The sequence below is a fragment of the Rhipicephalus sanguineus genome, chromosome 1 (assembly GCF_013339695.2).
Source record: "Rhipicephalus sanguineus isolate Rsan-2018 chromosome 1, BIME_Rsan_1.4, whole genome shotgun sequence".
NCBI lineage: Eukaryota > Metazoa > Arthropoda > Arachnida > Ixodida > Ixodidae > Rhipicephalus > Rhipicephalus sanguineus.
The window spans coordinates 60,563,292-60,578,714 of record NC_051176.1 but is presented as its reverse complement, the minus strand read 5'-3'; the positions used below and the strand labels follow the sequence as shown (position 1 = coordinate 60,578,714).

Sequence of the window (15,423 nt, the reverse complement as noted above, 5' to 3'; positions counted from 1 at the left end):
CATTGAGAAGCCCATGTTCAAGTTTGCCCCGTAACTTGATCTACCTCACCAGGGAGATGATCAGCGTCCACGGTTTTCTGGACTAGGAAGGCTGCCCACCTGCACAGGATTGTGTCTGTTCCTAATTGTGTTTATTTCTTTCTCTACCTCTCTGCCAGCAACGATGAGTTCACGAAGAAGTTGTACACATGCCAAAACGGCTCAACATCGTTATATACAACTGAGAGTATCTATTATACACAATTACACATATGAATCCATCTCGTCCGCTGCTATAAGCAGCCGCTGCCAATGTGATTGGTGGGCAGGCTTCTTAAATTACGTTCAGAAAGAGACACTCTCTGGCTATTCCGAAAAAAATTAGTTATCATTCAGCGCAGTAATGTGCTGCTTATTGAGCACACATCATTTTACCGCCGCGAGTTTTCGCATACTTGTGAAGTCGCGTAACAAGGAGGCGATTTTATGGCACATTAAAAATTTTTGACGAATAGCGAACAACCAGTGTTAAACAATACGCTGTATTGAAAATAGTTTTTTATTATTTTTTTGTGCAGTCATGCGTAAGTAGTAATTACGCGGTGGACCACTTACGCGTCATTTGTTGCGTCGTTTTACAAGCAGGTGCTGTGAGCATGACCCAGAAAATTATGACCAACCTTAAGAGCCAACGACCTATGCGGAAGGAAACAATGCGGGGTAGTTTAAAGTTATAATCGCACATTTTTTCAAGGAAAATTTGAGCTTACACAGTTTACGTAGGCTATTTACTTGGAGGAACCGGAGGGGAGGAGTAAAGGGCCACTTCACCGCTTTCCCATCCACCCCCCCATCCAAGCTGGAAAAAGTAGGAGGGCAAGGAATGACACCTAGTATATAAATTCGTAGTCATTTATAATCTTATAACTATACACAGCCAGCTCAGTGTGGTTTCCTTAAGTTTTAATCGACTGAAATTGTTCTTCATAAGAAAGACTTTATATTAGAGGGTTCTAACAGTAAACAAAGTGGCACTCGGCTTATCCCGAAGGCTTGCTTTGTCAGCCACATGTTTTGTTTAATAAGTGAAAATTTAAAGTACTAGAGTCATGTTCTTCATGCGCATTGTATCTACAACGTCAAACTAAGACTGGGAAGTTTGCTGATGCAATGCTCAGACGATCAGGTTAAATTTGGGTGTACTTTTTAAACTTCGCGGTAATATTTCCAAAATGTTATTAAACACTGCTGTGTTGTCGTGGTATAGGGTTGCCCAGCCTGCACAATCTGTTTGTGCAGATTCTTCCTTGATTTAAAACAAACAGTTTTAGAAAGGCAAGTCATCTGATCTGAAATCCAACACACACGCACACGCACACACGCACACACATACATATATATATGACGGACAGAGTGAGCGACACCAGCCCCCCCACTCGCGAACGAGTTGGTACGCCACTGACATGGCTGATAGCGTGCACAATGTCCTGCTTTTAACGGATGACTCCTCAACACTCACCAATGGGATGGTGGCTTACGCCAGACTAATCACTTTACTAGACTGTCCAGTGATGCGTGGAATCCTCTGGCACTCTGAGAGTACATTGACATGTTCCTGCTAGCTGAGCAAATAAAATAACTTGTTATTTGAAAGTACATTTGTAAACAGACTGAAAGCGTTGTGTCATTGTCATGATACGCACAAACTCGTTCTGTCCATGATCGCTATCTTGTGATACCCATGGCGATGACACAGGCGAGGCTGGTGTTGACAGCTAACACAGTTCTGGTCTTAGTTTTCCATCATATCTGCCTAAGCAATTTTTGTGCGAATTTTCTTGTTTAAAAAATGTGCTTTAAAATTGAGTAAGTACTGTGATAATTTACTGTGAGTTATAGTTTTCGGGCTTAAATTTTCCTGGTGCAGGACGAAAATATACTTTTTCGGCGGGAAGTGATTTGTGTCTGATGCATTAACTGTACCTTAAAGTGTTGCTATGACAAACAGTTTGAACATTCAGGTCATCACTGCAGTCATCGTTGGCGTGAGGCATGTGTAAGATGACCAGCCGAAACCTGGCAAAGGTTAATAAGTAGTTTCAGGATGGGAATAACGAAAGTTTGGTCCCATATGTAAATCGCATGGATGCCTTCCGAGACTTTTTGTCGAGATCAGATTGATGGAAAAGCCGAGTTAGCTGGAGCAGGATGCATGGTTTTGGTTTTTTAAAGTAAGATAATGATAGAAGATGACGGTATTCAGATGTGAAAATTTGTAAATAGGTGCACAATGATAGCATGACATGAAGAGATAGTCAACGAAAACTCGATTCTTTGGCCGATTTTTGGTCTCAAAGTGCCACGTCCCCCCTTAACAATCGTACAAAGTCACATGAGTTTGTGACTCTTGATTTGGTCTTTTTGTTTTTGGTGCTTTTTTTTCTTTCCTGTGGCAGTTTAGATCAGCTGAACAATTTTGTATGTATTTGGTTTGAGGACAACTGCAGAAATATATGTTTCGTTGTTCTGCAGGCACTGGATAGCGTTAACAGGCACAGCATTCAAGTCTTCATTGAAGCCTGTCATCTCCTCTCTGCTGTCGAAACTTTCAAGTAACTTCGGATCAAGTGGTAAGTGCCTTTCTTGCTTTATTTTATTTTCAGCTTTGAGATTTGGAGGCGGACCTCAAGTGTGAAAATTACTAGTATAGCTAATAAAAATAATAGTAGCAATACATTCATTGGTTGTCCTTTCATTGAATACAATGTACGTTTGCGAGCACATCTGAGCCTATTACCAACTAGTCAAGTATGGGACACATAGATGACATACACTTAGTTAATTTGAATTTCAGTGAGACTGGAAAATTTGGTTAACAAAATGGAGTTTTAACTAATGAAAACTTTGAACACAGCACCAAATGAGCTGCGTGACACCACGTGTTTCTAGACTGCCTGTGTTCCCACACAACGGCAGAAGAGGCAAATGTGTGGGGTTCGGTCAGAAGCAAGTGTGCGCAGGGGAGGTGAGCATGCATCTCCTCTTGTAATCAGCCCAGTGGTTGGGAGATGGGTTGACGAGCACAGCAGTACAACTCATTGTCAACAACACTGTAGGGTCACTCCACGCCAAACATCCCAGAAATTGCCCTTGACCCTTCCAGATTCTGTTCTAAAAGTTGTGGCCAATCATATCAGTGAACTATTCGCCCTCCTACAGTACTTTCACAACCATCTAAGACTTTGTCGACAGCACTGCAGAAATTTGACGAATGCGCGTCAAAGCGAGAAAAAACACAAAGCTACGACCTTACCACTCGCTTGGCTGCCGCGTCCTTCCGTTGCCCCAAGGAAGTGTGCTGCACAGTGAAGTGGATTTACAGGCTGACACCTAGAGATGCAGCGGATGCTCAACATAAAAATTTTCTTCTTGCTTAAAAACAAAAATCACTCCACTTAGACTTTCACAAATGAGTCTCGTTTGTATACCCTTCCAAATGAGTGCAAGTACGCACTTTATTTGGACCGCGTCACCAATCTGCATGTGCCTGAACACGAGTCATATCACACATTTTTCTATGCTTGCGCCCCTTCCTCTTTGAAACTATTCAGTCATCAACCTCCATAGTTTTTTGACATGTTTACTGGCAACTATCCAGCCATGTGATGTACTAGTTGTGTGTTGGGTATAGATGTTGCAGAATTTAAAAAAAATTGTTAAAATGGGGGCAGAATTGCTGTATTGCTTCACCACAAAGTATATCGTGAGACAAGTATCAGACACCAATCGAAAGGAATAAGAAAACGCCTTTTCTAGCAACTGGCAGAGATATAAGGCGGTCTGTGAAATATTTTATTTTTGTGGGATTCTTTCAACAACTTAGGTATCGCCCACTGTGGCCGCATTTAAACCACTCCTAAGGAAAGAAAATTTTTTTTCTTGCAAAATTACTGTGGGAGGGCAAATAATGCACTAAAATAATTGCCCACAATTTTTCAGAACAAAATTTGAGAGGTTCGAGCGCAATGTCTGGGACATTTGGCACTGAATGACCTTATATGATAAGCATCCTCAACTATCTGCTTGACAGAGTGATTGGTGTAGTGCCGCTGTTGGCGTTGTTGGTAAGAGTAGTACTGCAAGCCTTTTAATAGGTGGCACCCGGAACGCTCTGCACCACTGTTCTCTTCTGCTTGCTTGTGCAGTAATACTACTATAGTAAGTACACTGAGAAGACACGAAGTGTGAGTCACTTGCAGAAACTAAAGCAGATCACATGAAAAGTGGCCGTAACCACTTGGCTACTGAGCAATTATATTAAGCCAATACAAGCACGCACCTTATTGCTTTGTTCAAAACGTGTGCAATGTGCCGCACTGTCACCGTGTGAACATTTTTGGCATCAGTGCCTTGAGTGATATTTGAATTGAACAGACCTTAGTTCAGGTCTTATGACTTTTGGGTGTAAACCACTGGTAATATGCTTGAACCTCATTATCACAAAATTGGATATACGGAAATAATGGATATAGCGAAGTGAATGAACTCCCCATGAAAGCCCCATAGAGGTAAATGTGTTTGAAACGTCATTTCAAATAAGTGAAATTGACCTCTCAACGAAGATAACAAACATCATCTTTGAAACCGAAAAATTCCCACGGTTTCTTTGGTGTACGACGTGGTGATTCAAAACTCCTGTGTCCCACCTACTGTCATGTGGTTTGACGGGCATAGCCGAGTGCAAGCAGTGGCAAATAATGATTGATGAAAACCTCTATAGAAAACCAAAGGCATTTGTACTCCTGTTTTAGTGACTGTATCAAAGCTTTTGACACAGTTGACAGCTACAACTTGACTGTGATTACATTTTAGGAAAATGTGAATTCCCTAATGCCTCTCAAAATTCCCCCAAAAAACACTGTACACCGGACAAGAGGCACTTGTTACGACTGACGTTGGTAACACAGATTGGTTTAAGGTTCAGAAAATTGTCAGGCAGAATTATCATCACCATTGTTAACCTACCACAGTAGACTCTCAGTAAATGGAAATCTCTTAAACGGAACTGCTGCTTATATGGAGCTACTGACTCTAATATGATTGGTTTCGAACTTGAATTCTGCACCCCTCTTCATCTCTCGGTAAACGGAACTCCTGTTAAACGGAACACATTTTCCTGGTCCCTTCAGGTTCCGTTTAACGAGAGTCTGCTGTATATGGTGCCCACTGCAGGACGAAGGCCTCTCCCAGTGATCTCTAACCCACCCTGTCCTGCGTGAGCTGATTCCATTTTATGCCTGCAAATCTCTTTAATTTGTCTCTCCACCTAACTCTTTGTTGTCCACAACAGTGCTTCTCATCTCTTGATATCCATTCTGTCGCTCTAACTGACCATCTGTCACCTCGTGACGTGACTTACCCAGACCCGTTGTTTTCTCGGCCACTAAACAGGCCCTGACTTTCTTTTTTTACACCTCCCAGACATGCTTGCTCATTCATACAGAAGGCCATGGTGATCGCATTTTGTGAATATCACAGAGCTGCGCGTTGCACGGATGCTCCCTTTCGAAAAACAATTCCCGTGACCCTCTTCATCACCTGCCCAGTCCCCTTTGCCCACGAAGTGCATAATGCTGCCCACTGGCAACTTTACGTAGCACTGACCTCGTTGATTGGTCCCCTGCACTACGAAACGGTGCCTTGCCCCTGCAGTGAGGTGGTTTTGGCCACACCGTTGTTGCACGTGCCACGTATTTCTTTACCTCGCCAGTGCATTGCACCACACTTCCTCCCTGCACTGCTCTGACACGAGTGACGTGTGGTGGAAGCGTTGCTTGGTCATTGGCTGCGCGCCGATGACGTAATCACTGATGTTGTGCTACCCCTGTTTGCGCTCTGATCCACTCTGGTGTCATCCTCTCTCTTAATGTTGCACATATCATTTTGCGTTCCATCTCATGCTGTGTGATTCCTAACTTTATTTCTAGTTTCTTTGCCAGTCTCCAAATTTCTGCCCCATATGCTAGAACTAGCAAAATGCAACAATTGTACAGTTTCCGCTTTATTGAGTGGTAGGTTGCCGGTTGTGAGTTTAGAATGTCTACCCGGTGAATTTCATTTACGTAAGTGGGGTCCCCTGTTAGTATTTGACCTAGATAGACATACTGTTCTACTGATTCTAGGGTCCAATTTTCTGTCACAAACTCTCGCTCTTTCACCGGACCACCTGGCACTATCTTTGTCTTCTGTATATTCATCTTCAGCCCTACTTTAATGCTTTCTTGGTTTAAGTCTTCAATCACTTTTTGCTGATTAAAAGAATAAACGTTACTTCTCCCAGTTCCTGCATTTTGTTCCTTTGAGGCTTTTTCATCAGTGCTTAATATTAAAAAAAAATTCGATTTTTCTAATATGCACAATTCGATTAGAGTACCTAATTGAATAGAACACTATTCGATTTGATATTTGAAATTTTTTAATATTCGCACACCCCTACTTGTAGGGCCTTTCTAAAACCTCATCGAAAGTTACGCATGAAATTTGGTGTCATAGTCGACTTTGATTTCACTCATGGCAGGGTAATTTACACTGGAATTGTACAGTTCAGAGTAGAAGTCCTCTACCATGCTCACCGTGTCCTTAAAATGGTCAATAATATTTTCCTGCTCATCTTTTAGTGCATGCATTATGGTTTTTCCCATACAGAGTTTTCTTCTAGCTGCCTCGATGCTCTCGCTCTTTGCTGCTGCCTCTATCTCTTTGGCAAAACTTTCATATTTCACCACGTTTGTTGATCAGTTTTGACAGCTCAATGAATTCTGTTTTATCTGTTGAGGTACTTACTTTCATTTGTTGTCGTTTATTTATTACAGTAGAATCTCAATGATACGAATTCGTAGGGAGCACGCAAAATATTCGTATCATCCCGAATTCGTTTGAGCCAAAACAAGTTAAAGCTGATTATGAAGATGAAAAAGAACTTTATTCGGCTCAACTACTTCTTGTTGAAAAAGTCTACGGGGTTATTTTGAACTTCTTCCTTCGCTGTCCTCAAGAAAGCCGCCTGAAAGGAATAAAACCATGCAGCGGTTTCCTCACTCATGCTGCCGGCGCTTACCCATTAAATGAATGAGTAGAGGAGGGCCGAATGCCAAGAGAAGGTGGTTCTTTGGAAACGAGAAACACTGGATGGAAGGCCGCGCATGCCTCGTCGCCACTCTCCTCCTCGCAGGCTCGTTTCCCAAGCTCGAGAGGTTTTCCCTGCCTCGGTGGGCCGCAGTGCAGACATGGATGGGTTTGCTGCCCACGGGGAGGAGGCGAGGAGAGAATTCGATGCTTCTTTCCATTGCCCCAGTAGCACAAGAGGTGAAGGAAAGCGGGGTGTAAAAAAACCACCAGCAGTTGCAGTGGCTACTCTCCCACTTTGAGACCAGCTGTATCGCACCACTCGCGTGCAGTGGTCACTCGCGTGTTTGTATCATCCACTGTGGCTGAGGAAACTGTTTGTATAACCCCGAATCACAGTGCATTTTATATAACGTAGTCTGTCCAAAACAACCTTAAAATTCGTATCATCGCGAAATTGGGATCAACCGTAATCGTATCATTGAGATTCTACTATAAGTCTTCAGTGGTTTGAGCGACCTTGCTTACTTCTTGTCTTGGTTCTTTGCCTCCAATTTCAAGTGCTGCTTATTCTAGTTATGGTTCTAGAACTTATTCTATGTCGCTCATTCATATCTTCTATGTCTTTATTTTCTTGTGGTTCTAAGGATCATAAACAGTAGCAAATTGATGCTTGTTTGAAAAAGTTTGAGACAAGAAGGTCATACGAAAAGCAAAGTGCAGCCCTTGTCTGGTCATATGGTGATGGAGAGATGGCACTTATCACCCTGAATCGACGAGCCAAAGCAGGTGATCTCACCAGACCGAAAAAGTGTGGTGCCAATAGAAGAGTGACAGAAAAGCAAAACCCTGTGTCATCAAGTCATGTGCCATGTAGGGAAGATGCCATTTTACTTACACCATAGAAAATGCACCAACGCTGGCTTCTGTGCTTCGTCGTGCAGTGTCTAGGCCCTATTTCAACATATGGTTCATCTGGTCTTAATGTTAGAGAAAATACGCAGGACCGTGTTCGTGCCTGCTGGCAGCACGGTTGCTTTCCTCGAGCACATACTCGATAGCACAGTGGGCATGTGACATGCATGCCACTTGGTGGCAAAATGGCTCAAAGGAAGGCCAAAGCATGGGGTGTGGTGGCAACATTGCAAAGTCACAGCCATTGTTGCTTGCTGCAACAGTAAGATTGGGGTGTAATCGTTATGCAGAAAAAAAAAAGATGCTAAAATTCAGGGGTGCAATCATGTAGTAGTTAGCCAGCTGGAAAACATAGTCCTTGGAGTTACGAACCACTCCGGACGTGGAAAAAAAGTAGCGTGTTCCTGCAACAAAATTTTTTGTGTCGATCCCATATTTTTTCTGTTTCCAGATATTTCTATAACTCGCTTAATTCGAAGTTTTTTTCTGGTCTCAGTGACGTTGACTTAATGAGGTTTTAAGTGGGACTTTCAATGAATGGAACTGATTTTCTTGGTCCCTTGAGGTTCTGTTTTAAAGAGAGTCAACTGTAATTGTATACTAAACTTAAAACAAGGTCTTGGTGGTGCATGCATAGTGTTCCTCTTGGCAGGCTCCCTTCTTGAGTTCTGGTAGTGCATTCCACTGGGAAAGCATGCAAAAGTGCTCATGTGTTGAACACTCTTTGCATATTGCCTTAGCATGAACACATCTTAGTTATTGAATACGATACAGATACATATGTATATTCCGGCACAATGTTTAGTACATTCAGTGCACAACAAATGCCATACCATGTCTGACGTCATGTTCAGGTGCCACATTGGTTCTCAATGTTGCAAGTTCTGTATTGCATCCAGTAAACAATAATATTGACATTTTCTTGAATATCAGCAAATTATCTTTCGGACCACTTTGCAACTCATTGAAAAACATTAAAATTTATTTGGGGACCCAAAAGTTTCATTGCAGTCAACATTCATGCCCTATTGATCACTCATCAGTCTTGATCATGATAGAGGGAGGGCATGTTAACACGGACACCGGAGAAGAAAACGAGACAACAGAAAGGCTGGCTATCAAATGAAAGGGTGTCAAGTGGCGGGAAAGAAGGTAGACAAAAAACCATATCTGTGCGTGCTCAGCTATGGAGCACCACCTGTCAGTTGGGCACATGTGCGTGGTCACGCAAGAGAGTGCAGATGAGTGTTGTGTCTACCTTCTTTTTCGTCAACGGCCACCCTTTCAGTTGATAGTTTATGTTGTCTCGTTCTCTTCCGCTGTGTCCCTGTTTGCACACTCAGCCTCTCCTTTTGTGATGAATGCTTGCCAACTAGCTCAATTTTCTGTTGCTCTAAGCGTCAGTCTTGGTGCACTTCACATTACGGTGGCTGCAGTGGTGCTATGGGGCTTGGCCGTTTTGTCAGCAAGAGATGCACGTGTTTGCAGAAAATGTCAAAATTGCTCAACTGGCAACTCAGCTGTGCTCGGAGTTGCAGCTGCACTACCCCCAGCTAGCTGGAGATGTGGCACGGCTCAAGGAGCTGAGTGAATTGGAGCAAGCACCCGTGAGCACTCCTACTCGGCCGGACGGGTGAGTGTTTGCAGTGTGCATGTTGCCTTGCCGGGGAAAAGAGCGTCGGCAGTTGTGATTTTCCAGCAGTCCATTTCCTCACTGCGAGCTTTGTCATCAGCTTTGATCATGCCATTATCCCTGAAATTGCCCACTGGGCTTGATGCATATAAAAAATGTATGTGCAATGCTAAAATGTATGTGCAATGCTAAAAATGTATGTGCAATGCTAGCCCTGCCTTTTCATCTTTCAATCCTATTGTTCTGTGCTTTAGGACATGCAGGGTAAGTAGAAAGATCTGTACAACAGGAAATCCAAATGATTGAGTGGGCTTTGCCTTTCTTTTTTTTCTTCTTTGTCAGCATATGGGTGCTTAAGCTGTGTACTCAAACAGGCAGAAAAGAAAAGTAGTTTATAAAATTAGATGACTGAGTTTGTACCGTATTTTCTGGTGTATAACTCACACCTTTGTATAAGATGCATGCTCTACTTTTTATGACTTTTGTGGAAAAAGTCTATGTGTAAGATGCATCTGTGTATGAAATACAGCTATGTATTTTTTAACTCTGTCAATTCATTGCAAAGTGTCATACTCGCAGGCGGCACTGTATATCCGTAAACATAATTTTTAGAAGCTGAAGATGCTAGCAGTATAAAACTTGGTAGTAACACCCTCCAGAGGCGTAGGAAACCAGTATTTTTTTGCACTTCACTCCACGCCATCGAAGGCTTCATTTTCTGGTGCATTGTCAAAAGTTCTGCCTCTTCAGTAGGCAGCACCACTGAGTTACTGTAGTTGACATTTGAATAACGTGCACGATGTTGTATACACCTTGAAGCATGTTGGTAGCAATGTCTCTACGACTTTGCATACTCGGCATGAACACACAAATAATGATCACACCACATATAATAGTACTAATTATATACGTTGCTAACATTGGGCAGCAATAAATTTGTGGTTTATTGACTCTCCGTTTGATGTTGTGAGCCCTGTGATTAAATGCTCTACGCATGATGAAATGCTCTACGCATGACAATGGACGAAGAAAGGAACAAAGACAGGCACTTTGTCCGTTGTCCGCACATGCGCTGTTTGTTGGATTACCAACTGGCCCAATCTCAAACTCTGCTAGCATGCCTGGATAGCCAAGTGGTGACGATGCTTGCCTTCGGATTGTGGGTACGTGGGTTTGAATCCCACCTCGTCAAGAACTCTCTTTCTCTGTACTCGTTCTCTCACCCATCAGTTATCGCAGGCCATGCCGGACAAATTGACGCCCATGTTCTGGGAGCGAAGCAGAAGGTGACGAAGAGGATGAAGAGAGCGCGTGCCGGTTCATGACAATGATCAGTTCTGTTCAACTGTCACGGACCAATGCTCAGCTTAAACAGCTTTGCTCTTAAAAATTAGGGATGCTGCACCAGCCCTGAGAGACAGTGACTGTCATCGGCAGGGGCCGACAACACTGCCTCTGTGATTTTGCCGTCAACAGCGTCAGGCACTTTTAGCACATGTGCCATTATGGCATCTGGGGAACCCTTCGCCACCATTCCCGTGTTGCTGAATGACTGCCCCCCTTTGCTTGGCTTGGCGCAAAAATGTCTTCCTTTCCCGTTTTCATGTCAGCTCATTTCCGACAGAAGGTAACAAGGTACTCGTGGCCTGCACAGTATCGCGATACAATTGATACATTGTAAAAGTATTTCACTACTGAGAAATACATTTTTCAAATGTATCTCGATACGGAAAAACTAAAGAGAAAACGTGGCTGGAGAGTCTTTTTATTCTTAAAATACACAAAAGTATTTCCGAGATACTATCGCGATACTCTTGTATCGGGATACCGCCTAGCCCTGCTCTGTCTCGTGTGCATTGAACACCAGATTCGTTGTGCTATCTCTGGCATTTGAAGACTTCACAGAACTGCGCACAGGGGCCTCAGCTTCTGCAGTTCTGCTCCCCAACAGCCACCCTCTGCCTATTCTCACTAGGTCACGGGACACGTAGCAGAACTGCACAAATATTCAGTCCCCCCCCCCCCAAAAAAAGACAAGGCTTTTGTCAGCAAGTAAGGAAAAAAAAAAAAAGAAACGCTCCCTTTTCTGGTGGCTGTCTTACAGTTGGGTTCATTTAACTCTCTATTGAATGTCAAGTAAAAGTTCTCCACGGTGTGCAGACTCTAGAACGGTCGTTGGTTGCTGTCCAGACTGGCTCAGACAAAAGGAAAAAAAAAGAAAGGAAAACAAAAAACAAAAAAACAATCGGCTATTTCACCCGCGCGTGGTTGGCCGTGCTTCGCCCCCAGCGGGTGCCTTGAGGTGGAAACAAGGATGTGAGTGAAATAACTTTAATGAAAACGAGAATGTAGCATATTCACATGACAGGCGAGCGATAGTTTTTTGCGCCATCCGCCGTGCTCTGCATTATGTGCTGAGTGCGTGCGTCTGTTTAATGCTGTGGAACATTTACAGAACGTTCCTTCATAAACGTAACGAGTTACTGTGACAGTTCCACTGATCCTTAATGGAACGGTGGCGTTCCCCCATTTCTCGCAAAAGGAGCTAGTTCCTGGAACGTCATTCCATACAACACTCCATGTAACATCGCCACTGTCACGCTGAAAGTAGGCTACCGGGTAAATGCAACGCTTTTGAAAAAAGTTGAGTACACGGACAGCTGGACAGCACAACTGGACAGTGCTCCAGCAACACTGTAGAGTGCACGTAATTTTTTTTTCTCAGGCAAGTGTACAAAGGCCTGTCTTTGCAGCAGGTGACCTGTTGTTGGTGGCACAGGCACTTTTGTAAATATCCGTGCTGACCATTGCCATAGCTTTAGGCAGCACTTGCAGCCAGATTGCCGGCAGCATGAGAGTCACACATTATCAGTACTTTTTAACACTAGACCATGCTGTACAGTCATGGACAAACAAAACAACAACGTAGAGCCGAAGGTAATGAGTTCTACCGTAGTTGCTTTATCCACTACTGTATGGTGCTGGCACAATTTTGGCTATTACACTTGGTTTCGTGTCTACACTTGCCTTGGCGACTGGTTACACTGAGGCAAAAATCAGCCTCAAGATTTGCAAGAGATTTATTATATTACCCCATCCACATATTACTGTATGTACCCAAATCTAACGATCACCCCTTTTTTCCAAGAAAATGGGTTTGAAAATTGCCTGCAAATTGAGTCAAATGTGAAACAAACACCATTCTCCGGTATTGGTATTTGCAACAACCTACTGTCAGAGGCAATGTCATTTATTGTCATCACAAGAATCCGACAGAGCATATTTTGTAATATTGCTGCGGGTTCATGTTGTGCTTGACTTTGATCTTCAGCGGTATTCTCAGTCAGTAACTTCCTCAAAATTTTGTGCGACTTGGCACCGTATGTGTCGACATACACAGCAGTCTGCATTTCTGGCACTGTGTCAAGCTCGCTATCTGCAAGCAGTTCCAGGAATGTTGGCTGCATACTTCCACATGGCTTCGTCACGTAGGATGTTGCAAAAGTGATTGGGTATCATTAAAAGCGACTGCTTGGTAACATTACTGCTGCACGCTTGGTATTTGTGGTCAATAGAGTGCAAATGACAATGACAACGCACCACTTTAATTGTGAAAGATCATTAAACAAAACCATTATGTGGAGGAAATTCCTCTTTCCTCTTCTTAAAGCAAATGAGCGGGCATGCTATATTGTTCTTTCAAGAATTGGAAGCTCATTATGTTCAGGTGCATTTCTGTACCTGTAGTTTGAGTTTCCCTCTAAGTCTTTGCCACCATGCGACGATGACGGTTTGTACCTAATGTGGTTTTGCACTGCCTCCAGGATCGGAGGCATATTGCAAGCTTTCTGCACCTCATCTCCTTTTTTTTTCTCACGGCCCACTCTGAAACTTTTCTGCACCTGGTTTTTCACTGCCTCCAAGATGGGAGGCATTGCAAGCTGTGTGCTAGTCTTGCGCTGCCTCTGTGAACGGCCCACGTTTGACCATGCGACGATGCCATGTGATGACATCATCACGTGACGCCCCGTTATGTGACGCCATGATGACGTCACAGATTTTAGTGATCTGTGACGTCATGATTACGTCACGTGGTGACGTCATCACGTGATGATTTTTTGCATCACTCGTATTGACGCCGCCTACGCGGGACGCCGACACCTCCGACTGTCAATTTTCGTGTTCGATGAGGCATCTAAGCTTTAAAGGGCCCCTAAACCACGCAGAGGTCGAAATTTAGCTGTGGTGTGGCAGTTGTGCTCGAGTCTACAACGAACACGTAGCTGTAATAATTTTTCGAAACGGTGCCCTAATAGCGGAGTTACACGTGTTTGTTGATCAAAACTCTGCCATCGCTCGTTTCTTCTTCAGTGGTTATTCAGGAAAGGAAAAAAGGCACCTAATTTCTGTCTGCCTATAGGCGACATGGCGCAGTGCCTTGTAGGGGTGGGGGGTAAGGAGGGAATAAAAGAATAGTAGGAAAATAGAGAGAAAAGTGAGAGGAGCACATCCATCCAACGAAGAGAAAAGAGGACAGGAAAGATTGGGAAACGGTCACGGGAGTTCAGGGACGGGTCCGCGAAACACAGCTAGAGGCACAGTGCACAACATCGACGAAACGGAGAAGGTCCCGACGATGAGCGGCGCACGGCATAGCGGGCGAGGAGTAATCCAGGACATCGCGGCCGGCACGTCCGTCTTGCTTGAAATCCAGCGAGCGAATCGCTCGTTTCACTCTTTCCTTCGGCACCCTCCACTAACCAACACAACCTAGGTGGTGTTGCCATAACCAACACAACCTAGGTGGTGTTGCCATAACTCGACTGCTGGTCTCCTCTCCCAAAGCCGCTTTGCCCTCCTCGCCGAGTCTCCTCCCAATCTCACGTGGCATACCGTCATCGCTGACGCGCTCTTCGAAACGGCGGGCACTTCCGGTTGCCGCGACTCCGTGCTTTGCGGCTAACCGCTGTTGTTGCCGTGCCGGCCCTTGCTCGTATGAATTGTGCCGGTATGGACCCTGTGTTGCGCGCGCGCCTTCAAAGGATCGCCAACATGAGGGACCCGCACGGTGACACGTGTCGCGTCTTTTCATTTTTTCCAGTCGGCGCTTTTGCAGCCAAGCACTGATGCGTGAAAGCCATCGCAAAACACTGTCGGATTCAGTCCGCGCAGCTTATGAGACCGCCAGGCGTGACTAGGCTAGCGATTTGGCATTTGCTTTACGGGCCGCAGTTGCCGATTTGCAAGCGCGCGCACGCGGCCAACACGACGACGAACAGCAAGGAGCGCGGGCAGCTGCTTGCAGACTAACCGGAAGTCGTAGGTTCTTGTTCGACCAATCGCAGCATCGCCTGCATACCGCATCACAGATTCAACTCGCTGACGTCACACACGTCACTAGGCAGACCGGAAGCGCCCGGAGAGGAGAGGAAATTGTTTCTTGGAATTTGTGGCGCGCCCGCTGCTTGTAGCGCTGCCACGTGTGGCACCGTTGATCGTGACGGCATTCTGCACAGGATGCGCCTGTTTACTTGAAATGTTTGAAAAAATATCGGAGGTGGTTTAGGGGCCCTTTAACCCTTTGAGGGTCAAAGACGTACATGTACGTCATGTCTGCATGGTTAAAACGCGCGCCTTTTTCGATAATTTCTCTTGCTTAGGGTGCCTTGATGCCCGCGCGCTCTGCTGAGGGTGAGGGCAGGCGCGTCGTCTGCTACGACGGCCGCCATTGCGAATCCCGCCGCAGCTCGGCAGCATGCGAAACGCGCTAC

The 15,423-nt window shown here is 44.6% G+C and overlaps 1 protein-coding gene across 3 annotated transcripts in view; it reads left to right on the top strand.

The window, feature by feature from the left end:
* LOC119391925 (uncharacterized) overlaps positions 1–15,423 on the top strand; it is a 129,948-nt gene that overhangs the window by 53,346 nt on the left and 61,179 nt on the right. For all 3 annotated transcript variants that reach the window (XM_049414472.1, XM_049414471.1, XM_049414481.1), the window contains exons 12-13: positions 2,512–2,609; positions 9,508–9,652. In XM_049414472.1, coding sequence (XP_049270429.1) covers positions 2,512–2,609; positions 9,508–9,652 — 243 coding nt within the window. The remainder of the gene's footprint in view (positions 1–2,511; positions 2,610–9,507; positions 9,653–15,423) is intronic.